Source organism: Pezoporus flaviventris, unplaced genomic scaffold, assembly GCF_033815535.1.
Source record: "Pezoporus flaviventris isolate CSIRO_AGI_PZ_B2104156 unplaced genomic scaffold, CSIRO_AGI_Pfla_v1 ptg000015l, whole genome shotgun sequence".
In the NCBI taxonomy this organism is placed as follows: Eukaryota; Metazoa; Chordata; class Aves; order Psittaciformes; family Psittacidae; genus Pezoporus; species Pezoporus flaviventris.
The window spans coordinates 2,557,012-2,580,697 of record NW_026892563.1 but is presented as its reverse complement, the minus strand read 5'-3'; the positions used below and the strand labels follow the sequence as shown (position 1 = coordinate 2,580,697).

At 40.3% G+C, this 23,686-nt stretch overlaps 2 protein-coding genes and 1 long non-coding RNA gene across 11 annotated transcripts in view; 2 read left to right on the top strand and 1 right to left on the bottom strand.

Moving 5' to 3' along the window:
* Positions 1–18,513, top strand: part of BCLAF3 (BCLAF1 and THRAP3 family member 3) — a 34,730-nt gene extending 16,217 nt beyond the window's left edge. The window contains exons 9-12 of one of the 3 annotated variants that reach the window (XR_009743382.1): positions 1,628–1,742; positions 5,553–5,686; positions 7,764–7,859; positions 11,152–11,170. Coding sequence is in view for 2 of the 3 variants with exons in the window: in XM_061453231.1 (XP_061309215.1) it covers positions 1,628–1,742; positions 7,764–7,859; positions 11,152–11,307; positions 13,535–13,564 (397 nt within the window). In the remaining variant the exon portion in view is untranslated. Of the gene's footprint in view, positions 1–1,627; positions 1,743–5,552; positions 5,687–7,763; positions 7,860–11,151; positions 11,308–13,534 lie in introns of those variants that run through there. The other 2 variants (XM_061453231.1, XM_061453232.1) reach the window with 2 other exon arrangements.
* LOC133269237 (uncharacterized) lies at positions 7,605–20,484 on the bottom strand. Its single transcript, XR_009743384.1, has 4 exons — positions 20,226–20,484; positions 17,327–17,590; positions 16,980–17,154; positions 7,605–7,655 (listed from the first exon to the last, which is right to left on the bottom strand). It is a non-coding gene; the product is annotated as an uncharacterized LOC133269237 (long non-coding RNA).
* A 175-nt stretch (positions 20,485–20,659) lies between these two features.
* The window catches only part of SH3KBP1 (SH3 domain containing kinase binding protein 1), a 232,221-nt gene continuing 229,194 nt past the window's right edge, over positions 20,660–23,686 (top strand). For 2 of the 7 annotated variants that reach the window (XM_061453236.1, XM_061453235.1), the window contains exon 1: positions 21,187–21,703. Coding sequence is in view for 3 of the 7 variants with exons in the window: in XM_061453235.1 (XP_061309219.1) it covers positions 21,700–21,703 (4 nt within the window). In the remaining 4 variants the exon portion in view is untranslated. Of the gene's footprint in view, positions 20,771–21,186; positions 21,704–22,402; positions 22,545–23,686 lie in introns of those variants that run through there. The other 5 variants (XM_061453237.1, XM_061453241.1, XM_061453233.1 and 2 more) reach the window with 5 other exon arrangements.

Sequence of the window (23,686 nt, the reverse complement as noted above, 5' to 3'; positions counted from 1 at the left end):
TCATATTTGTTGTGATTCTTTTCCATAGTTTGTCCTTGTTAAGTTTAACTCTTACTGAAAGTCAGCTGACATACATTGCAAACCACTCTGTAATGGAGTGTTACCTTGAAAGAGGTTAAGTTGCAGCGGGGAAAAAATGGAAAGCAAGCTCAAACTGTAGCACTGAGTGGAAAGAGGGGAAGAAATAAATTTAAAGATGCTTTTTTTTTTTTACATTCCTTGATGTACCATATAACACCATTCTTTTGTTATTCTGTAGTTTCATAAAAGCATTCGAGGATGAATACGTTGTTGAGTTGCTTTGGTTGTTTTGTAATGTCATGTGGAATATCAACAAAGAATTGTTTTTTTTTTTTCTGATTCTTGGAGAATTCTGTGAAGGAAAGCTAGATTTCTGGAGTGGCTTTACTGCTTTGAATTCCTCCAGCAGTTTTGTTAAAGGGGTTTGCCTCAGAAGTGTTTGCTAACCTCAGTCACCCTGTTTGACTTTTGATGCTGTGAGATTGGTTGATTAGAGAGATGGCCTGACTTGCCTTAGAAGAAATGTTGATTTAAAGAATTGCCAGAGTGTAACAAAATGTGTTTACACTGTAGTCATGATTTGCAGATTACTCTTAATGTGCTACTGTTGTTCATTTTAAATGCAGTCTAATGGCAGATAGTGGCAATGCACACATTTGGGAAAGCTGACTTGTGAAGCTGCGGAAGAAACAGTTCTTGTACTTCAGATTCTTTTAAACAAACAAACAAGTAGAAGTTATTAAGTGTGCCTGGGGGAGCATATTGGACTTTTGCATATAGCTTTTTGTGTACCTGGGGTTATGGCTTTAGTGTATGTTTGGCCTGATTATTTGGAAAGGGTTGGTTGGTTTGTTGTTGTTTTTGCAATCCCCCAGTTACTGTCTTGCTTACCTTTTGTGTGTGCCAGTCAAAGTGAGGAGTGCACGTTTCTCTAGGAAGTGTGGCTGTCCTGGAGCTCAGTGTGAGGAGGGCTTATACTGTCAAAGTAATGTGGACAATGTAATGTGGGCTGAGGGTGGTAATGGTATGAACAATGAGTACAATTTTCCTGAGATAGGGGTTTTTAGTAGTTCCTGTATGAGATACTGGCAATACCTATGAGCTAGTCCAGTGTGCCTCTTTTTACTTCAGAAATTTATTTTACAGCTATGGAAACTGTTTATATCTCGTGAGCTCTGATTTTTGACAGCTGGTGGTTACTTTTCACGGTATATGGTGGTGGTTTTTTTTTAGAGGTTTGCAGGCACTTCTGTAGTAGCTGTGTGCTGAGTTAAAGAATAAAAAACAAGTAAGCAAAAGACCAAAGCCAAGAACACCCTGTTTGCTGAGGATGAAACTGGAGCATGTAGCTGTTTATCTGAGCTTCTGTTGCATTTGGGATTTCAGGAAAAGGAAAGTCCTGTGCAACTTTAAAGAAAACAGTATAAAAACTGTAAAGATAACTGTATAACTATGTAAGCAATACCGCGCTGCTGACATGCAAGAAGCATTTCAACCAGCAGGGGGCAGCCATGACCAGCCATGCAGGCCTGTTTAAAGTGCGGGAGTTCCGTACACGACGGCTTTTGATTTTGTTTTCTTTCTCTCTCTCTCATATACACATCAGGAACCACGAAAGCTGCAGTCTTTCAAAATTACACAACTCTCAACTTGATGGCTTCCAAAAGCCTGTGAGGTTCATTAAGCCACCTTTCAGAAAATTTATTGGGAAACCTCACCTGGTAAGCCTAAATGTAGAATTCATAGCTTCTGCATTGTTGTTCTTGCATTGATAACGCTTTTTTCTTTTCTTTCTGCATTGTCTGTGCTGATGTAAATCTAACCATGTGTATTGTCTTGCCCCTTTAAATTTCAAGTGAGGCTTTATTATTTTCAGACATTGCTAAACAATAAAACTATCATAATTTCAAAGTCCTAATGCAAGAGTGCTTCCTCAGATATTTGTTGAAGCTTAGATTAAGACAAGTGAGCTAAACCCACTTTTATGACCAAATGCTGATACAACATAAGCAATTCTTTTGCTTTTGCACACCTATGCAGTACTCAATAACAACTTTCCTACTGTTTTTTATAACCTAGCAGTGAGTTGGCCAGGAGCTTGTTTCAGAAAGCTAGTTTAGATTGGTATGTTGGGTGAAATCAAAACAATTTTTCAGCTAGCCTAAAAATAAGGTGATAACTTTAGATTTCTTATTGAACAGCAGGAACAGGTCAAACTAAACTTTTGAACTAAATTTTATATTCAAAATTACTTACTTCATAAAGCCCCTTAATTTCAGTAAAATTTCATATTGCTTGTAGCTTTGTAAAGAAATTTGTACCTAATACTGTATTTCTTCCACTTAGTGATGTAATTCCTAAACTAGGAAATAGAAGGCCTTGTTACTTGAGTAGATAACATGAGGTAATGTTGAGCAGTTTGAGAAAAAGAATACTCTTCTGCATTCTAGTTGTCGGAGGTTGGAAGGGAAGCTCTGAATCTTGTGTAGGTGGCATTGTCACTAGAACAGTGTTTCTCCTCATTATGATAAGTGTTCTGGAAAGCTCTTCAAAAACAAATAAAAATGAGTAACAGCACAGAAAAAAGTTGAAATGTCTGAAATAATGTTCCTAATTCACTCCATTGTGTAACATTCTATCCTTATCTGTGGTGATATTGTGTCTATCAAAACTAGTTTAGGCACTTATTCTGAGACTATCTTTCTGTAATGTACTTCAACCATCTTGCCAATTTCAGTATTATACTACGTCCAGGAGAAATAAATTCGTTTCTTGGAAAACTCCTTTTAAGTAAATGTAGTCATCTTTCCAAGAGCTTGTGCTTTTTTAACCTGGGGAACTGGGGAGACCAGAGAGCTTTATTAATGTGTGCAGTATAATTCTAAAACTTTTTTTTTTCCTTGTTTTCCTCCTGGGGAATGTAAAATAAGGAACAGACTAACATAAATTGTAATTGTTTATAGTTTGTAGTTCTCTATAGACAAAGTTTTGACAATCACTGAAAAGTAGCTGCCATGCAGATAAAATGGTGCATCTTCTGATGTAAAGGTAAAAATTTAAGGGTAAAAATTACTTAAGACTAAGAGTGAAGTCCCCAAAACCAAGCAGTAGTTGCTTATTAAGTAACTGTATTAGGTCTGGCTGAGATGGAGTTAATTTTCCCCATAGCAGCCCTTGTAGAGCTCAGCTTTGTATTGGTGGTGGTAACACACCAGTGTTTTATCTGCTGCTGGGCAGCACTCCACAGCATCACTGCTGTCTCTCCAGCATTCCCTCTCATCAGTAGGCTGAGCAAGATCTTGAGACACAGCCAGGACAGCTAACCCCAGCTGACCAAAGAGATATTATATACTATATGACATGTTCTCGGCAATAATAGCTGAGGTAAAGGAGGAAGGGCAGGGGGACGACATTCACTGTTAAGACATTTGTCTTCTGGAGTAACCGCTATGTGTGTTGAAGCCTGCTTCCTAGGAAGTAGCTGGACATTGCCTGCTGATGGGGAAGTAAAGAATAAATCTTTTGTTTTCCTTTGCTTCCATGTGCAGCCTTTGCTTTTGCTTTATTAAGTTGCCTTTGTCTTGACCAGTGAGGTTTGGGTTTTTTTAAATCTTTCTTCTTACCTCCCTCCCCCATCCTGCTGAGGAGGAGAGTGATAGAGCAGCTTGGTGGCCATGTGGCATCCAGCCAGGGTCAACCCAGCACAATAATGTAGTAATTGCAAATAAAATGGGGGTTAGTTTGAAATAGAAATTGAGTTATTGTTAGATTCCAGAAGATTGCATTTTAATATCTAAGAGTGAACTGCAAACATGCAGTGTTTTGAAAGTCCTGCACTGCATTGAGAAGTGATATGTTCAGAACAACAGTAGCTATGAAAGCATGGGTTTTACAAATGCAAAGCATTGTAAGACTCATTCCTAAAGAAAGAGTGAGTCTTCATGAAGTCAGTCATGCAGAAGCTGGTTTGCAGATAAGTGGGAAGATACAGTGCTTTAGTTGCAATCCACATTTGTCAGTACAAATAACATTAATCAGTGCTTCCCAACTGGCTCAGAGGGCTTACAGCCTTTTTTTCAAATGTGTCCACAATACATTAACTTGCTCTTCTTAATTGCATCTACTCTTCTATTTTTTTTTTCTATTTCTGGTCTTGCCTTTTGATTATTCTGCTTCCTCTGTTAGTTTTTCTGTTTATCTAGAATGTCTAATGCTCAATATGTAAAGTAATGCAAAAGGGGTAATCTTTACCTAGTCAGAGCAGATCACTAATAACTAACTAGTATCAGAGGCAGTAGAAATAATTCAGCTGAGTAAGCTAACTCCAGTAGTGTTGCACTTGCTGTGGCCTGTAGATCTGTTGTGTGGGAATACATGGTCCTCAAAATGGCTTTTCTTGAAGGAGTTCTTCAGGACTGGATACAATTGGAGAAAAGCTTAACCTGGTGGGGAATAGCTCAAGCTTGATCTCCATATATTATGTAAGCTGCTAGCACTGCTTTAGTATTTGTTGTGGGAGTTGAGTGGAGTAACATCCAAGCAGCCAACTGTAGTTTCAGCCACATGTATCATTTTCTGTGTTGAGTAGGCTTTCAAATAAATTCAGAGCTGTGGGACTGTATCCACTACTATTTTGTTTGGAAATGTAATATTAGTAGAGTTGAAAACAGCCTTAGGAGGGGGAAAAAAAAAAAAAGATTGTTTGTAAAGGGCTGCTTTCTGCAAGAGGACAAATACTTGGAATTTACATTCAAATTCTTGTATCAGAATAGTACAGTTCAGGTGTGATCACGGCTGAGCAACTTGAAAACTGTAAGGACCATGACTAAAAGACAGTGTTTGGAGAACAGTGCAGTGGATTTAAGATAAGGTTTGATGGCTTACCAGAATATCGATGCTGGGTCAACCACATCTTTTTCCATAGGAAACATCCTAAAATATATATGTTATTTGAGCACAGCAATACATGGAAAAACTGGGGAAGAGTTTGAAATGTATGCAAGAACTAAGAATACTTGTTGAGTAAGAAAGTCAGTTTCATGGTTTTGCTCAGTGTTAAAGATTCTTGGGTAGATACTGGTTCAGTTGGTTCCACAATCCAAGCAGAGCTTGTGGGAAGCTGTTTTATTCTGCAGGCGGCTAGCAATAGTACATTGTATTGACAAAATTGTAAAGATGTGGGAAAACACATGAAAAAGTATGCAGTAGACATCTTTTAACACTTTTAGATGTGAAACTCCATAAACACTTTTAAAAGCAAACCCTGCAAAATCCAAAACAAAACCTCTGATGGTCAACACTCCTTTCAGGTTTATTTGCTCTTGTTTACGGGTAAATATTGAGTGAAAAGTGTGCCAGAGAGCCAGGTTTCAGATGAGAAGCATAACAGTGCCAAGGCTCAGAAAATATGGCAATAATAATAATAATAGTATCTGACAGGAAATCCACTGCAGCACCTTAATTTGTAGCACAGGATTTAAAAAGAGAAGTAATTTGTTGGGTAAATACTTGCACATTTTTGTCTCTGTTAGTGAAATTTCTTCGTGGCTTTTATTACTGCTTGAGGAGCTGTGTGTATCAGCATTGGTAAAAGATGGATGCTCAAACTCAAAGTCAGATTAATAGATCATATCTGATGCAAGGATGTTGCCTAATGTGCAAGCAGGTAATATACTGGTCATATTAAAATGTCCTTACAGTGAACTATCAAAATGTGGTATTAACACAACTTTTTTCTCTTGTTAACAGGATATTAATTATTAGGGTTAAAATTAAACACAGAAATGGTGTTGACTTGGTTTGCCTTTTCTTGGTATGCCACAATTAACCAATATGAAGTTTTTAGTACAAGCTATGAGCACCTTTTACAACATGCCAGTGAAGGGGAGTGATTCTGGTGTTAGTATTCAATAATTGGGGTTTCAGCTTAAACTTGAGAACTTGAGGTGCAAATGCCTATCCAGCCTTGATTGAAATAAATGTCCATCTAGCCTTGCACCCTATTGACAGAAAGGATAGCTAAAGAGTAGAGACCTAGGATAAATATTTCCTATTCCCCATATGTTTATTTTACTTAAAGCTTCAGGTTAAGGAAATTCCTGAAAAGTAGATTGCTGTATCTTGGCATCAAGTATTTATAATGTTTTTGTTTCCATGAATATATTTGAATCTTGAGGAAGGTGGGGATGGGGAGGGGTGTATCCACTGTTAGTTGAGCTTTGTTTTAATTCCCAAAAGTTTATTTTTTCCTATAACAGGAAATTTTGTTTATTTTTTTTTCATCTTGCTGAATTCTCAGCTTTAAGGAGGAGTGTACTTCAACAGGGAGCTTCCTGATTTAATTATGTGTTATATGGAGAAAATTAATTTGATTTTATGGAGTATCTTTATACTGTTAGGAACTCCCAGCTCCCTGCTTATTCTAACATGCTTTTGCCTCTGTGTATATTTGATACCTTTTTTTCTTGGAAAAGCCATTTTCACTGCTTTGATCTGGCTTTATAAAGGCTTTCTTCCTCTCTTTTTTTTTCTCCACTGAATGCCCTCTTGCCAAGGCATTTTAAGAAGCTAAATAGCTGACCTGTAGGCAATAATATATTTTTAAAAAAAAAGGGCAAATTAGCTTAAATCCCATTAACTTGGGTTCTGACACTTGTTACATTTATAGCTCCCCCCTCCAGTTAGTAAGAGTAGCAAATCCTAAAGTGTTTTGTGCCACTGAATAAAAAAAAAAAAAAAGAGTTCAGCAGCATTGGAACACTTCTGTGATTATTCAGGAATGGGCCAGAAACAATAAAAAATAATTTTATGGCTGAGAGTTTGGTAGCAAGGCCATTCTGTCTGCATTAGATGATTTTAATGTCTATATTTCAGTATTTATTGCTTGTGTAAATATTTATAATCATATATGATGATGGAGGATGGTATTTCAGCTGTGTGCATCCTCCAGAGGTAGCTGTCATGGGAAAAGCTGGAAAAGGGCCAAAATATGCAGGTTGGACAGTGGCTGGAGGAGTGCTCTATTTTAGGCAGCCATGACTGTCTGCAGCTGTTCAGTGTGTTGACACACAACAATTTCCTCCTCTGTACAACTTGCTTTTGAAATTGTGTGTGTTTCTGTGGCATGCAAGTAATCTTCATATGCTCTCCTGTAATACAGAGTTAAAAGTAGAATCTTCTAAGGACCAATATAATGTGTTACACATTCATTATCTGGTTGCTGCAGTGGTGTGTATAGTATAACAGTGCATGTGTCTGCTCTAAATATGCTAACCTATGGTGACTAGGTGTTAACCAGGGATGTCCAGAGTACTGATCTTGTTGCCCTTATTCCTGACTATTACAACAGCCTTTCTGCCTCGCTTGCTGCATGCAAATTGAGGCATCTGTTCGGGAGGGAGACACACAGGGGAAGAGAACCTTAACTGAGTTGTTACCTTCTTAGATCTCTCTAAGAGGATGATATTGCAGTAGGATGGTCTGTCCTGTCTTTGGCTTCTGTAGGCTCTGCCACTGCTTCAGCCAGCCTGGACTCCAGGCTCTTGTTAATCTGGTTCCTTCAAAGGAAGGAATAAAGCCTTCTAACAAGGCTCTTGTTATTCTGGTTCCTTCAAAGGGTGTCATTGTGTCAAATGCTACAAGGTTGAAAGAGATAAAGTATTTGTTATTGTAACCTGTAAATTTTGTGTGTTTTCTTGAATAATTTAGTTAACATTAAGCTAATAACTCTGTTTTCCTATTAGAATTCTTACTATTCTTCAAAACCAAGTGATACTTACCCTCACAGACGCATTAGAGGACACCTTGAAAACACAGGACCCTTTAGAAGGCACTTTAAGGTACAGATCAGCTTTTATCAGATGTATGTTACGTAAAATGGTGATTTGATCCTGTTGAGTTCGGTAGCAGGAGACACATTTTTGAAGGTATTAAATGCCATGAAAAATAGTGGTTGACTTAGCTTTTAGTAGGCAAGAGGGCTGGCAGTGGATTGAGCAGGGTTGTCCAGTATTGTGTCCATGCAGTTGAAATAAATAAGTTTACTGCAGAGCTGAGAATGAGAACGGCAGAAATTGGACAATGGCTACAAAGCCCATGTATCCAAAAGACTAAGCTGGTCAGCTCTCCAGTTTTTACCTGATGTGTGTTCATAAGCTTGAACTGTTTCCCTAGACCAGGTTATATTGCTTTCTAAACTGTACTACTTTTATTAACCCTTTCATATAGGGATTTTTGAGGTGCTAATCTTTTGGGTATACCCTGTGTACTGCTATCTTGTGCATTTAAAAAAATTCAGAACTGTGAAGCTTTGACCTCAGGGCCTCAAGGTGGTAAGGAGTGGCCAATTGTTCTTCTACCTGAGGTAGTGCAGTGGCTTTCTAATGCCTTTTGATTGTAAAATGTATCATAGATTCAACAGAAAAAACAAAAACCACTCTTCTGCTGACAGTGGCATGCTATGAATGGATCCAGTTAGAGCAATTTGTATTAGAAAAGTCCTAGTCGAATCTAGAACAGCTCGCACTCATTTTGTACCATAAAATTACCTCTACTTATTTAACAGGTGTGTTCTGAAGAGTAAAATAATACAAAGAATAGGTAGTCATCTTTCCTATTTTGTAGATAGTGAAGTTAAGTAAAGCTTCGATGGCTAAGTTAAGGCATTTTGGATGAAGCTTTGAGAAAGGGAGCAGTGTAGGTGTGGGTGTTTTGCTGTAACTTTCTGGTTTTTGTTTCTCCCCCCTCAGACTAAACCTAAGAACTGTTGGATAAAAGGCTTTCGGGTACTCCTATTTAAATATGCTTTGCCAGTCAGTCTTAGTCAGATAACTAAGCTACCACTATCAGAAAATGCTAACTTTATTCTGCTAAAAAAAAAAAAAGTCTTTTTCCAAGCTGAAGTTACCAGTTTAAAGTGTCAGCCTGATAGAACTGTTTTAACTATAGGGACATCATATAGCCTTTCAGTCATTATCCCCTCTGTATTGTCTGCCTATGAGGGATCTTTAGCACTGGCTGCCATATCATTTGAGGCAGTATTGGTAGTTGATGTAATACAAAGGAAATGGAAGGCTGCCTTCATTTATATCAGCCTACAGTTTTCATGTAGATTATGCAACCATGGAAGTGTCTGCTTAAATTGTTATACGTATATATATGTATGCATACTGCCTGAATATTGCAGTATGCAATAATCTGTCCCATGGTGTTTTAATATTTGTGGGGAAAATAGCATATGCACTCACATTGCAGTTTGCATATGTGTGTAGCACAATTATCATTACTATGGAAACAGCAGTGCTGATTTGATTTCAAGTTTTTTTTTTGTTTTTTTTTAATGTTCAATTTCCTCCTGAGTAACAGGGGTTTTCCTTCCCATGCTGTTGCTGAACCCTACTTAGTAAGGTGATTTTACTATCTCCTACATTCAGGAGACTTTCTTCGCTGATTATTTAAAACAAACATACAAAAAAAACCAAGAACCCATCGAGCTCTTCCCCCACCCCTCCCAGTGCCATTCCCTGCGTCCTCTTTTCCCTCTCAGCCCCCTCACCCCAAGAAAAACACCAAACCATACCATATTTCTGCATGGTATATAAAATAGGAGCATTTTAACTTAAGAAGTAAAACAGGGGGTTTACTAATCACAGAATGGCTTAGGTTTGAAGGGACCTCAAAGATCATCTAGTTCCAACCCTCCTGGCCGTTGGCAGGGATACCTTCCACTAGGCCAGGTTGCTTGAAAGCCTCATCTGGCCTTTAACACTTCAAGAAACCAAAACACAAACCAAACAAAAAAGGACCTATATTGTCTTTCAGTATGTTAACTTTGTTATCTTTATGTTAAAGCTGCTTGTTCACTCTCCCCTCAGCTAGTGTGTTACCAGTGCTGTTTGAGTCACAAATGTAAAATACAGCACCATGTGGGCTGCTGGGAAGAAAATTAACTCCATCCCAGCCAGACCCAGTGCAAGGACATCTATTTGCTCATATAGACTTATTTCAGAACTTGAGGCCATTGGTTCATAGGTATTGTCATTGGCATTATTTATAAAATAGTCTTCATGTAAAACTAGATGTGGCTTTAGCAGACTTTTTCTGACTTTCAGACCAGAAGTTAATGATGTTTTCCACACACTTTAGATTACTTCATTTTTCTTTAAGTGATATGTGTCTACATGTCAAATTAGTGTCAACTTTCTCTGTAGCTGGTTCTGTTGTACATTAATAATACTGCCATTCTCCTCCTTCCCCACTTAGGGAACATGTAGATACTGGAGTTGAAACTTTTAAACTGTGTATAATCTCATCCTTTAGAAGATGAATGTATACATGAATGCTTTATGTCAGGACCACACTGGAAAACAGCAGTACTGGAAAGCTATGATAAATTATGATAGAGTAACAGCAGGGGGGGTTGGAACTAGATGATCTTTAAGGTCGCTTCCAACCCAAGCCATTCTGTGATTCTCTAATTCTTAAAGATTTTTGCTGCCTATTTTGTTGGATGTCTGAGTACTTAGGAATGAAAACTTTAACTGCTTTGGTGTTGATCTTACTGTGTATTTATAATGCTGTTCTGTGGCTTCTGCTCCTGGTCCCACACTGGGTTTGTTACAGTATTCCAGTCTGGAGCTAACAAAAGCATAGAGCAATGAACCTATGTTCACATTGTAAGATCTTAAAGCTATAGGAAAAGTATATAAACTTGACTGCTGTTTAGTATGACTATTTTTAGACTCAACATGCAGGCCTGACATCATTGAATTTGTTAGCAGTAGTGATGTGTTGTCTTAATCTTTTTTGTCAGTGCAGCTTTACTTTCATTAAAGTTTAAAAAAAGTGTTAAAATGTTCTACAATACATGTAGTTTGTTTTTTTTTAATGAGGAATATAATTTAAGATGTTTTAAACCGTAAGTACATTACAGCAGTTCTTTGAGACACATGGTAGCTAGTGGTCTGAGGAATATGAAATGAAAATAAAGGAAGAGGCTCTGTACTTGCAAATACGTACTTCCATTGTTCAGTACTGTAAGTTTTGCATGTGTATAACTGTAAATACAAACTATAGAGTTTTGGTGCCCTCATTTTGCATGTTTTTCTTTCCTCCCTTCCCCCACCCTTACAGAGCAACTTTGCAGATGGCCGTTTGCAATCCCATTATAAATCAGGCTTAGTACAGAAGGGTTTATATATTCAGGCTAAGTACCAGCGGTTACGTTCTGTTGGTGTAAGGGGATTTACCACTAATAAATTCAGAGATGGATTTTTGAGGAAAGAAAAGGTAAGTTGGCTTAATTTATTTTTCACTAAGCCAATTATAAAATGCGAATATTCATAATATCCATTCCAATATTTAAATCCCCATGGAATAACTTGGATGGGATTTTCTGGAATATTTGTACTTTGCAGGCTAACTTGATTCTGCCTTCCTGTCTCCTCCATGTTTCTTCCATGGAAATCTGCTGAAACTGGTAACTGCAAATCAGAGGTGGCCTCTGAGATTCTGCACTTGCCTCTGTTTCTGTATTCTGTACTTGAGCTCAGTTGATCTCTCTTCCTATTGATAGGAAGAGAAAGTAGCCCTCTATGTAAAAATATTATGTCTTCTTAGGCTACAGTTTTAAATCAATGTGAAGGGTATTAATATTTTTTTTACTATGTCTGTGTGCTTTTCCTCTTTATGTTACCTTAAATGAATCATGTGCTTTAAAGTACACAGTGCAGTGCTGTTCTGAATAAAGCATCCTACATTATAAAATGTGTAAAATTCAGCTGCAGCTGAAATAGGCACATCTGGTTTATGATACTCTGATTTGCAGTGCGTATGGGACAACAATAATCTTGAACTACAGAGGAACTTCTGAATGCTATGAAATGTTACAGCTTTTGTGATGATCAGTAATTAAAACATTATAAATCCTTGATTAGAATTGATCAAGTATGATCAAAGTAGTATGAGGGTGTTTCTGACATCAGAGAATTGGATTACATGACCTAACTGGCCCCCTGCAGTTCCTGTGTGAATTCTTGTTTGTTTTGCAATTCTGTGTCAATCTATCTGCAAGTAAATACACTTGCATAAGCATTTGTAGTTGGATTAGAGTTCAGCTCTTGGAGCTGTTTTCAAAAAAATCTGAAGTTTACAGTCCCGTGGCGGGGGAGGGAAAAAAAGAAAAACACCAATAACCCAGGTAAGCAAGGGAAAACAAAAAGGGGGCAGATAGAAAACCAAATGCTTTGGTCAAGGTAAACAGGTCACTTGTTACAAAAGTATACTGGCAAATGCCTTTACATTTGTGGGGACTCTCAGAGCTGTGATCTCTGAAGGCTAAACTGAATTGGAATTAATGGAAAATAAATGAAGAAGGATTTTTTCAGAAAATTATGACCTTGTAAAATGAGCATAGAAGTGCCATGACTTTGTTGTAGTGAGTTTTTCCCCAATAATTTCCAATGTTCTTCTATAATTGGATATCAAGGTTCTTGTCTGGAACCAATAAAGCATGCTTAACACAATCTGGCTGGTGGAGATTATGATTTGAATTAGAGAAGCATAGTAAGATCTCAGTATTGATTTTTAGGCTTGATTAAGAACTCGAGTGTCTTTTAGCTAAAGTAAAATAAATCCTAAAGAATAACAATCGTTTTCTTAACAGCATACTGATCCTGATTGGCCAAGTCTCAAAAAAAACCCAAACTTAAAAAAACAAAACCACTTTTTCTCAGATTCTAGCATTTGCTGTATTTTGTCAATTGTAGAGTACTGCATCCAGCTCTGGAGTCCTCAGTACAGGAAAGACATGGACCTTTTGAAGAGGGTCTACAGGAGGACCACAAAAATGATCAGAGGGATGGAGCACCTTTCCTATGAGGAAAGGCTGAGAGAGTTGGGGTTGTTCATCCTGGAGAAGAGTCTTGGGAGGCTTTATTGTGGCCTTTCAGTTCTTAAAAGGGGCCTACAAGAAAGATGGGAACAGGCTTTTTAGCAGGGCTTGTTGTGATAGGATGAGGGTTTTAAACTAGAAGAGGGGAGATTCAAGCTGAATGCGAGGAAGAAAATTTTGACAGTGAGGGTGGTAAAATACTGGCACAGGTTGCCCAGAGAGGTGGTGGATGTGCCACCCCTGGGGACATTCAAGGCCAGGCTGGATGTGGTTCTGAACAATCTGATCTAGTTGAAGATGTCCCGGCCCATGGCAGGGGGGTTGGACTAGATGACCTTTGAAAGTCCCTTCCAACCCAAACTATTCTGTGATTCTGTAATGATTAAAATTGTCCTTGAGATTTGATAAACTAGTCTGAACATCTTTATTTCACCCTTTTGAAATAATTATGCATATACCTCCTTTAAGGCACAGTCTTTACAGTTACACTGTTTCAATCCATAACTGAAAGAATTTATCTTTTATGTTCCATACTATAATAATATAGTACTTATGAAAGTTGGGAAGTTTTTTCCACTGTTACAGCTTGACAGTAATGTGTTGTTTCTTCTTTTCTTTCTGTAGGGAAATTTAAATATTGCAACAGAAACCTGAACTGAGCTGTGATCCTGAAGTTGAAACCAACAACACAGCAAAGGGAGCATCTGTTCATTTTTTGACAGTGTTGTCAAGACTTAAAATAGGATAAAGGAACTAACCCTATAACTTTCTTGATTAAAAATAACTTTATTTTTCAGTAGTGGAATGCTGCAGAACTTTTTTACAGTTTTAATAATTGCTTTTAAACTACAGTATTCAACTGAAACACAGTAGTATGTACCTTTAGTTCCTTTTGCATACCAGTGTCAAGTAAAGAAGTCATCAGAGGGAGTCTTACTTATCGAATACTTTTTCTCTAAGCATGATGTTACAGATGGAACTTGAGTTGTTATACCCAGAGGTTTCTATGTTGAAAGTTTCTTGCTTACGTAATAAAAAAAAGGAAGGAAAAAAAAAGTGCCTGAATTGTTTGGTAACAGCACATTAGCTCAGGATTTTCCAAGTAATGACCTTTTAGGTTGTGCAATAGATTTTACACCTTTGTTTAGCATTGCTGTGAACCAGTATTTTGTATTACTTTAGTTTAATAATATACTTGGGTTTCTGATGTGTATATACATTTGTAAATTGTTAGAATGTTGGGACAACTTTCAGTATTTGATTAAAATGAATGGTAACAGGCAGGTGTGTAATGTACTGTAGCAGTAGCTTATAACTGCACTGAAAGCATGCTTAGGGTTGTTAGAGGATTAGTTGGTCTGTATTCAAAATTATTGTCTCATTATCTTTTGGGGTATGACATTCTTGACCAAGCCACGTGTTCTCTAATCTTTTTTGTCATAAATGATTTGATGATTTCCTGGATTCTGAAATTGAGGCCTGAAGTATTTAATTACAAGAAAAACAAAAACTGTAAGTTTTTCTAAGCATGTCTTCTAAGAAAGCTGTTCATAACTGAAACTGCTTTAAATGCAGATAGCTTATCATTTTGCTCAAAATCCCAGTAATTCTCTGAAGTTTACTGTACTGCAATATTGCTGTGCTGTGTGCGAAACTCAAATAGATGGACATGTTTTATAAGCAGCTATAAACAATATTGTGCTTATTTCCTGTTTATAGCCTTTGCCTTAATATGTAATATATGATAGGGTTGTGTGTATGTATTACAGGTTTGTTCAGACTTTTCATTACCAGTAAATTAAAGATGCAAAGCAAGTAGTTTTTAGAGATGTTCTTCTTTAAGAAAAAAGCTATTCACCATATCCACAATATATGCAGGCTGATGTGTTTTCATAATTTCCAAGGCAGTGTTAGCTATTCTAGAATGCAGGCTAGTCTCAGTTGTGGATAGTAGGTTGGAATTCTGATACTGGGTAGAAGTATGTTCAGAGAAAATGAAATCTGGATTTTGGGTAGAAAGCCAGGCTGTGATTTCTGCATGCCTTTTTGTAATTTTTTTGCCACAATGCCCTCAGCAGAGAGGCTATTTGGAAGTGTAGGCATGGCTTGGATGAGCTAAAATAGCGCCATGTAAATTCTTCAGTTCATGGGGTTTACTGCTTAGTATTCATAGGGAGTAAGCAGGTAGGAAGTGTGCCGCTTTCACTGATGTTGTGGTCATTCAGCAATAATACTGGATATTGGTTTCTGAACCCCAAATTTTCAGTTTAAATAACAATGATTCAGCTAGTTTTCAGTAACTGACACACACAAGATGGGAAGCTAACTGAAAGGAATTCATTGGTCAAACTGATGCAGGAAAATTTCCACAGATGATAAAATATTTATGCCGTCAGTGATAAATTGGGCAAAAACATCTTGGGTAGATTTACAGGGAGAGAAAAATAAGGAATTGAAACAAGGTTTAAGTGAGTCAACCCAAAGCCAGTGTGGAGTAGCTGCAGCTGAGCAGCCTGTTGGCAGGGGAGTGCTGCAGGTAGTCTGCAGATGAGGGCAGTTTGCTGTCAAGCTATTCCCGCTGCTCCCGAATGTGCTAAAGCACTGTCAAACATGTAAAAAGTGAAACCATGTATGATATAGGATGAACTACTGAATCTATATTGTCTTAATCAACAGGATACTACTGTTTCTGTAAGCTTCCTGCAGTGTTCTTATTAAAGCCTGGAAGAGAACTCGTGGTTGAGCAAATGGAAAAGTGGATACATGAAGAAACTTCTGACATGGCAGTTTTGCTAAAATTGTTTAGAAGTAATGCTGAAATAGTCAGACTTTAGTCAATTAAGGCTGCTTTAACCAGGTTTAAAAGTGTGACTGGCTCCTCTGATTTTGTGCTCTTATTTTACTTGTGCATGACTGGGTATCTCTAATTTGTTTTGTATTTGAACAAATAGCTTTGTTTTGTATTTCTACAACCGTGAGCAACATATTACAAGCAGGGTTTGTTGGCATGTTACTGACCTTGACTTGTCCCCCTACTCCTTGCCCACCCTTGGTCACAAGATGAATGTCATATGATAAAATGTAGTAACTGTTTCAGTTGTTTTAGCTTTTATTTAATATGATGCCATTTGCTCAAATCACATTATTTACTGATAGCTTTACTTTGCTAATTTGGGATTCTGATAAAACTTCCTATATTTTATAAAAATCGTACAAAGGTTGAATTCTGTGACTGGTTTAGGTGTTAGAGGCATCAACTCTATCTGGTATGAGACATTGCTATGTTGATTTATCTTTGTGAATTGGAGACTTGTGTCTATATACTCACACAAATCGGCTTGTGTATTCTTTTAAGTACAGAAAAGTTCTGTTGTACTGGAATACGTTTGTTTGAGAGCAGTGTATTGAAGTTACTGATTGGGTTCTGAACACACAAGAAAAGGTGTTAAGAAAGGTCAATTTACTTGAATAACTTGGTGCCTTTCTGTATTGTGACTGCATTGTAGAAAACACCTGTACAAAGACTCAAGTAATATCCTGGTTATCACATTGTTTCTAATGGGAGCATGGACTGGTACTGGAATAACTACTTACTTAAATATGCGTGTAAGCCTCAGAAGGAAAACAGCCTTGCTTGTATTAGTAAAGTCTGCCACTGCATTTGCATTGGAAGGGCAACTTAAAAATGTGATTGTCTAAGAGCTTTCTAGCTTTGTTTTATGCTTTGAAAATATAAATATGAATTGCGTTTTGGTTGACTTGAAATGGCTGTTAAATGCTCATGTCACTCAATTGTTCATGTGAAATGTTTTTCTAATTGCTATCCAAAATGCAGTGGGTTTAATGACTAGAGTCTTCCTTGTGTCTGAAATAGTAAGTTGTGATGTTAGCATTTACATTGATGATCCATTTAATCTCTACATAGGTTTGTTAGAATCCTCATTTTAAACTTTGTGATGATGTGAGTTCACAAGGTTTAAAAAATTCTGGGGCTAGTAAGAAGCAACACATTGCAAGGCTTGTACAAGCCTGCCTTAACTCTAGTAATTGTTTTCATGCTTCACCTTACCTGATGGATATAGTTGGTCTTGAGACCTGGATAGAACTGTCTCAACTCAGGTAACTGATAGCAGAGGATGCAAGTAAATTCAGCTGATCACCAATTGTGCTAGTGGTTTACTTGCTGCCTTCTCTCCCAGGGCCTCAGAGTGAAATGCTGAATTTTCTTTGTATGAACTTAGTTGCTTTAAAAATAAAACAAAAACCAAGATGACACTTTAGTGGCATTATAAAAGGTGGGGTTCTCAAAACTCAGAAAGTCATTTTCTGCCATGTCTTGGAAATGGATAGTGAGAGTTGCTTGGAGGAGAAGATTAAAGATTATTGCAAAGAGAGAGTTGATTTCTCAGTGTTCACCTTAGAGACTGTATATAGAGGGAGTTCTTTAACTTCCGTGCTTTCCAAAGGGATCTTTTCCTATGCTGTGTAGAAACATGCCTCTTGCCTTTCTTTAAGCATTTGAACAGCCACCTGCAAAGTTTTCTACAGGAGAGCTCTCTAGAAGAAAGACTTTAGACTGGCATCTGAATGAACCTGGGGGTGAAGGAATGTTTATGCACATTATTCTGGCCCTTGACAGACTTCCATTGCTGCAGGATTTGAAGATAGAGGTTCTTCAGCCTATTTAGGAAGGAAAAAAAAAAAGGCAAAAAAAGCCATTTCAAGATCATCAAAAGCCTACTTGTAACACTTGACTCCTTAATAGACCTTAACAATAGTGATGAACTTTTAAAGAGTGTTCTGTTTCAAGCTTGGTGAGCTAAATTTTCAGTGTCTAGAGCAGAGAAAAGCGCTGTTGTAACACCTGCCCTTTCCTTCCCTGCTTGATGGGTTTTGCTGTTGGGAGGGTTTTGAGTGGGTATTTAGCCACATGGCTTAATAGCTCTATGCTGCTTGCCACTTGAATACAGTTTTCTTCTGTTCACTGTTCATTGCTCTGAATTTTGTGCAAGCAGTCTAAATCTCATGTTGTCTTTTAATATTTCATTTTCTGTAAATGTGGTAGATGGCTTTCATTTCTTGATTGGCTTCTCATTGTTGAGGGAAGAGACAGGGTGGAACCAGTTGTTTTGAGTATGCTCTTCATGGAATAAAAAAGCTTCATTATTTTGTTAAGAGTAGCAGGATTTTTTCCCCCCCAATTGAATGAGGATGTGGACTGATGTCCACTTGTAAGGAATATATTAGTGTTGATGTTATTTATACTGTAGTTTCACAAGGACCTTCTAATGTGTGTATGTGCACATGTGTACACATACAAACACAGTACTGGAAACCTTTAATGTAATTATTTCTAAGTGTGGATAAGAAATGACATTTTTAAATTACTGAAGATGGAGTTAAATGCAAATGCATTTTAAGTCTGTAGTCTTTGGCGTCTACAACGGTGCTTTTGACAATGTTATTCCATATCTAAAATCCTCATTCATAAGTATATATTAAGATGTAGGTATGTTTATATGTATGTTTAACATAGTTTATATAAAATCAATGTAAATCTTGTTTCTACAGACAATAAATGTTTTCACAGAATTTTTACTTCAGTGATTTGATTCAGTAGTTATTAATGTTTGGTGTAACTTTCAGAGTATTTTACTTGATCTGTGTAGCCACTGAATTTTTTTTTAGTATAAGTTATGCTTATATAACTTATGAAGTATTGATCCACATTTTAAGCACGCTTCTTTTTGGCTAAAAGAAGCTGCTTTTCTAAAGACACAAAAATACGATTCTCCCCTCATTACTAGCACAGAATAGATGCTGTATAACAAAATCTGTGAAGGTGGGTATGTCTTATCTCCTCCATGGCATTCAAAATCCTTATCTCTGCTGAATTCTGATTCTTGCCCTGTACAGGAGCAGGATGGGGAAAGGCGCACACTTGCTTGGCTAACTTTGATAGTGTGTACATTCAATAAACCAGTACGCATTTTTAAGAGGTCCATTAATACTGTATCATCAGTACGAGGTGAAAACAACAGTGTTAGTACTAAGAACTCCTAATAGAGTGGAGGGAGAATAAGGTGAAGCTAGAAGAGTAATACACTTGTATTTTAATTAAAGGAAAAGAGTTAAATTTCCCCATTATTTACTTAAACTTGCATAATCCAAATCTGTCTTGATCTTCACTTTATGTAATTTTTTTTTCTTTATATAATTCTCTTAACCTGGTTATTATCCTTGAGCTAGGTAGTACAGCAAAACTCCTTCATGTGTGGTAAATCTACTGTGATGTAGAGTAGCTACAGGGAGAGGCATTGTTACTTCTTTCCTCTCAGGAAAAAAAAGTTAAAATACGTGGGGGGATATTAATAATCGTGCTTCCCAACTGTTATACTATAGTCTTAAGAAGTGATGTAGCCGATCATGTTCTGAAGTGCATGTCACTTGAGAATGAAGTTGCTAATTTGCATTGATACTCCATTAAAACCATCTCTTTAGCTTCTCTGAGCAATTTCTTAACAGGTAAAGAGAAGTTTCTTTTCTAAATGCCATCATGATGTGTATTAATTCAATGCTTCCCCTCCCCCCCCCCCCCAGCTTGGTGATGTGAGTTTGAAGCCCCAGCTGAGGGGTAGGCTCTGCATGAACACAAGATCAGTCCTACAGATATTCTTTGGCTTACGAACAATGGTAAGCTAAGTCTTGGAGGTATTACAACAGTGCTTCCCCCCAGTTTACAATAAGGTTTTTCCACTTTCTGGGAAGGACAACCTGCTGTACTGTGTTACTGCGTAACTTGAGAAAGCAAGGAACTTCTCATACATGAATTTTTAGTGATAGTTGAAATTGGGAATCTGTTTGAAATAACCATCAAATCAGCTTTTTCCTGGGTATTGTGTAAGATTTCTTTGTGTTACTCATCGCTTTTACTACCAGCCTTGAAGAGTCCTTACAGAAATAGTGCTACTGGTATGTACCAGGCTAACTTACTCAGTTATACCACTTACTCCATCTTAAGCTGTGAAACTGGAGCCCTGGAGAGACAAACTTCATCTAAAATTACCATACTAACAGCAGAAATACCTTCTTTCTCAACCCTGGTTGCATCAATTCTACTTAATCAAAATAAAATAACACGTCAAACTGACCTCACAATTTCAGCTAGTTTGTTATAATGCTGAAGTAAAAGCTGGTGCTTATGGTTACTTCCCAGAATTAATCCTGTAAATTTTCTAAGTAATAGAGGTCAAATGCCTTTATGCAGTGAGGAATGGTGGATAATGCCAGTTTTCTGTGTTCATACCCAAATTACCTACCTGAGGTTCAGCCAGGCTTTTTTGCTCAACCTTTCATTAATCTCGAAGGTGCTTGTGCTGTAGAAGATGCTACCTATACTTTTATACCAGGTTACAATTTCTCTATGTTCTTCCACTCTGCTACTGGTGTAGTTTTTTTCTATTCCAGTGGTCTTCACCTGTGTGAGGACTTGCCTCTGAAGAATAGTCCCTGGCCTCATCAGGTGCTTTTCTATCCAGAAAGGTTACTGATCTATGCCAACGGCTCTCTCATTTGTTCAGTTTTATTGCGGCACGAGCTTCCCATCTTCCTGCAATACCGAAAAGAACAGTCAGCTGCTCATGTGCGGCTTCGATTTTTATTTTTTTTCTCCCGGAACACCACCACCAAAACCCCACTCTTCATCTCGTCTTTCCTCCTTCCCTCCCGCCCTCTAGAGCCAAGCGTGTAAAGGGGCGGGGGGGGCCCTTCCCTCACGGCCAGGGTCGGAGCGCCGCGGTGAGGGGCACCTGCGGGAGCGGCCGTCGCATTTCCCACCTCCTCCGAAGGCAGAGCCCCGAGGCAAAACAGGGCACGGCCTGCAGCAGGTAGCGGCTCCCGGGTACGGGATCCTGAGGTACCCGCCTGTCCCGCTGCGCGGGAGCGGCCGCCCACTCCCAGAGACAGTGCCCAGAGCGTCCTCCTTCCTCCCCAGCACCGAAATAAGGCGAGCCCCTTCCCCTCCCGTGCCCCCCCGAGCTCCCGGTGCCTCCCCGTGCCCCCTGCCGACTCCTGGCCGCAGACGGAAGGAGCCGCCCTTTTCCCCCACCCGGGGCTCCGCGACACCCCTCTCCCCCGGCCCGGCCCACCCCAGCCCCCGCTGGGGACCGCTGCTTGCTTCCTTCCTCTCCGCCCTCCCTCCCCTGCCGCCGCTCCCGGCTGCCCGAGGCGGCGCAGCGGCTCTGGCGCAGTCTCGCGACACTTCCCACAGCGCCTGAGCCGAGTCGCCCCGCTCTGTTCGGCTCCGCTCGCTCCGCCGGCAGCAGCAGCCGCCTGCGGCGTGGAGGGATCCGGCTGCTCGCTTCTCGCACCCTCGCCGTGCGGAGTGCACGGCCGGTCCCGCGGCTCGGCAGCCTGCTCCTCTGGGCGCCCGAGCTCGGCCGCGCTCTCTCTCGGGCTGCCGTGCCGGGCGGCAGCAGGGACCCAGGTGGCTGGCAGGAGCCGAAAGCTGAGCCCTCTCTCTCGCTTCGTTTCCTTTTTTCGTTTTTTAATACACACGATACTTATGCCGGGAGAAGTCGAGGTGCTGCTGCTAACAGGACGCGGAATGCAGCCCGGCTGCAGCGAGTGCTGAGAGCGGCGGCCGCCGGAGGAGGGAGCGGCTCTGTCAGCAGCCTCTTCTTCCCGCGGCGGCTGCTCGGCTCGGGCTGTCTCTCACCCCCTTCGCCGTGGCAACCCGCCTCAAACTTTCAGCCTGTTTCCGCCGCCAGGCAAAGCCCAGCTCGACATAAATGGGTGAGTTCAAGCCGCCGGCTCCGAGTTGCCGGTACTGTGGAGGCTGCTCAGCGGGTGGGGTGCATACCGCTGCCGCGACGGAGGGGCGGTGGGGAGGGAGCTGCCCGCCGCCAGCCTTCGCTCCTCCGCCTCACGGCTTTTAACTTCTCCTCCCCTCCCCCGGCGGAGTCAGTAATTGTTTTCATGTGACAGGCAGCGAGGTCGGGGTTTGCGGCGGCGGGGTGAGGGCCGGGCGCCCCTCGAGGCTGCCGCTGTGGGCGATCCCGAGCGGGGCTGATGGGGTTGCGAGCCCCTCTTTCCATTGGGCACAGCCACCCCTGGCAGCGTGGGGTGTGGTGTGGTGGGGCCGGGCGGGCATAGAGAGGGGGGGCCTCCGCTCCGGGCGCGCAGGTTGTGCTCCGTCCGCTGAGGGGAGAGCTGAGAGAAAGCGCGGGGCGGCCTTTGGGACGTGCTGTACCGCCCCGCCAGAAGGGGGCGGTAGTTGCGGCCATTGCGCAGGGGTCGCTGGGGGCGTTGCGAGGGGGCGGTTGCGTTCGGCAGCGTCTGCCCGTGAGGTGGCTCCCGCGGACTTCGGGAAGAGGCAGCGCCCGCTCGCCCAACCCGGGGTGGGCTGCGCCCGCTACCTGTACGGGGCGGGGTCCTGGTCAGCGGGAGGGGTGAGGATGGGAATGAATTGTCCCATTATGTGGGGCGAGGCGGCGGCGGTGCCAGGCGCGGGCTGATTGAGCGATGCGCCCCGGGGCGTCGCTGGAGCGGCGCTGGCCCGCGGCTCCCTCTGCCCAGCACTGTGCCCGGCGGAAAATTATGTCTCGGAGGGAACAAAAGAACCCGCCTGCTGTCGGTAAGCAGCCCTGGGTGTACCTACTGGCCAGCGTGTGAAGGCAGTGGTGAACGGTGCTTCAAAACACCGCCGTTCAGATGTCCTCGGCTGCCCGCTATACTACTCACGGTAGCAGAAATACTGTTGGGCTGTGTGAGACCCTGAGAGCACCATCATTAAAACGAGTAAATGTAATGCCTTACTTGGCAGACATTTTACACATTTGTTGTAATACAGTGACATTGGGAATACAGTAGGGAAGAAATCGTCCCTTTGTTCTTTGAGAGGTTACTTTGCGAGATCCTATTAAAGCGATGTGCAGTTCCTGTACATGCATGTTACAAGATTAAGTACTAGCTTTCCAGTATTGACTTTCAGTTAGTTCTCCAATTCAGGCTGAAATGCATTCGTCCCTATGCAGGTCATTCAGCTGTATTGATCTGGGTGAACTCTGATATTGCTGACAGTAGCCCAGCAGCCCAGACCACCATACTTAATTGTAGAGAGCATTGTAGAAGACTCTGTAAGGGTTGATTTGCCTGTCTTGGTTAACACAGCTCTCCCAACTTCGGTCTTCTGTAGTAACAGATAAGATTTTAAACATAGCTGCTTTAATGAGAAGTAGGGTTTGTTAACTGCTGAGCTGAGCAAAATCTGTCTTCAGTAAGGCATGTCACTGGAATTATTTTTTTTTAATTATTAATATTGTTTTCTTATCCTCTCTTAGTCCATTTATTCTGTATCAACTTTGTATTGTGATACAATAAGACTTTTCTGATTTCTGATTAATCCGTACTCCAAATATTACCCTTTTTTAGCTTCATGGTACAAAAGATTAAGGAAAGCAAAAGACCAGTGAGGTAACTTACATTGATAGAGCTCTAGGAAGGTTTTTGAATACTGTAGCTTAGCAGTGAAGGCCATCTTTTTCTTTTACCCACCCTTCCCTCCCCTGGGCTGGCCATGACCGTACACATCTGTCTTTAAAACTCATTTGGATAATGACTTTACCAAATTGTTGTGATTCAGTCAGACTTCTTTTTGAAAAATGGGGGTGGAAGGAAGGTAGATATGGTTTAATTTTTGTTTATATATTTACATGGTGATTCTTGTAATTTAAAAACAAATGGAGAAATTGTGTAAGGAAGTGAAGATAGGAGTAG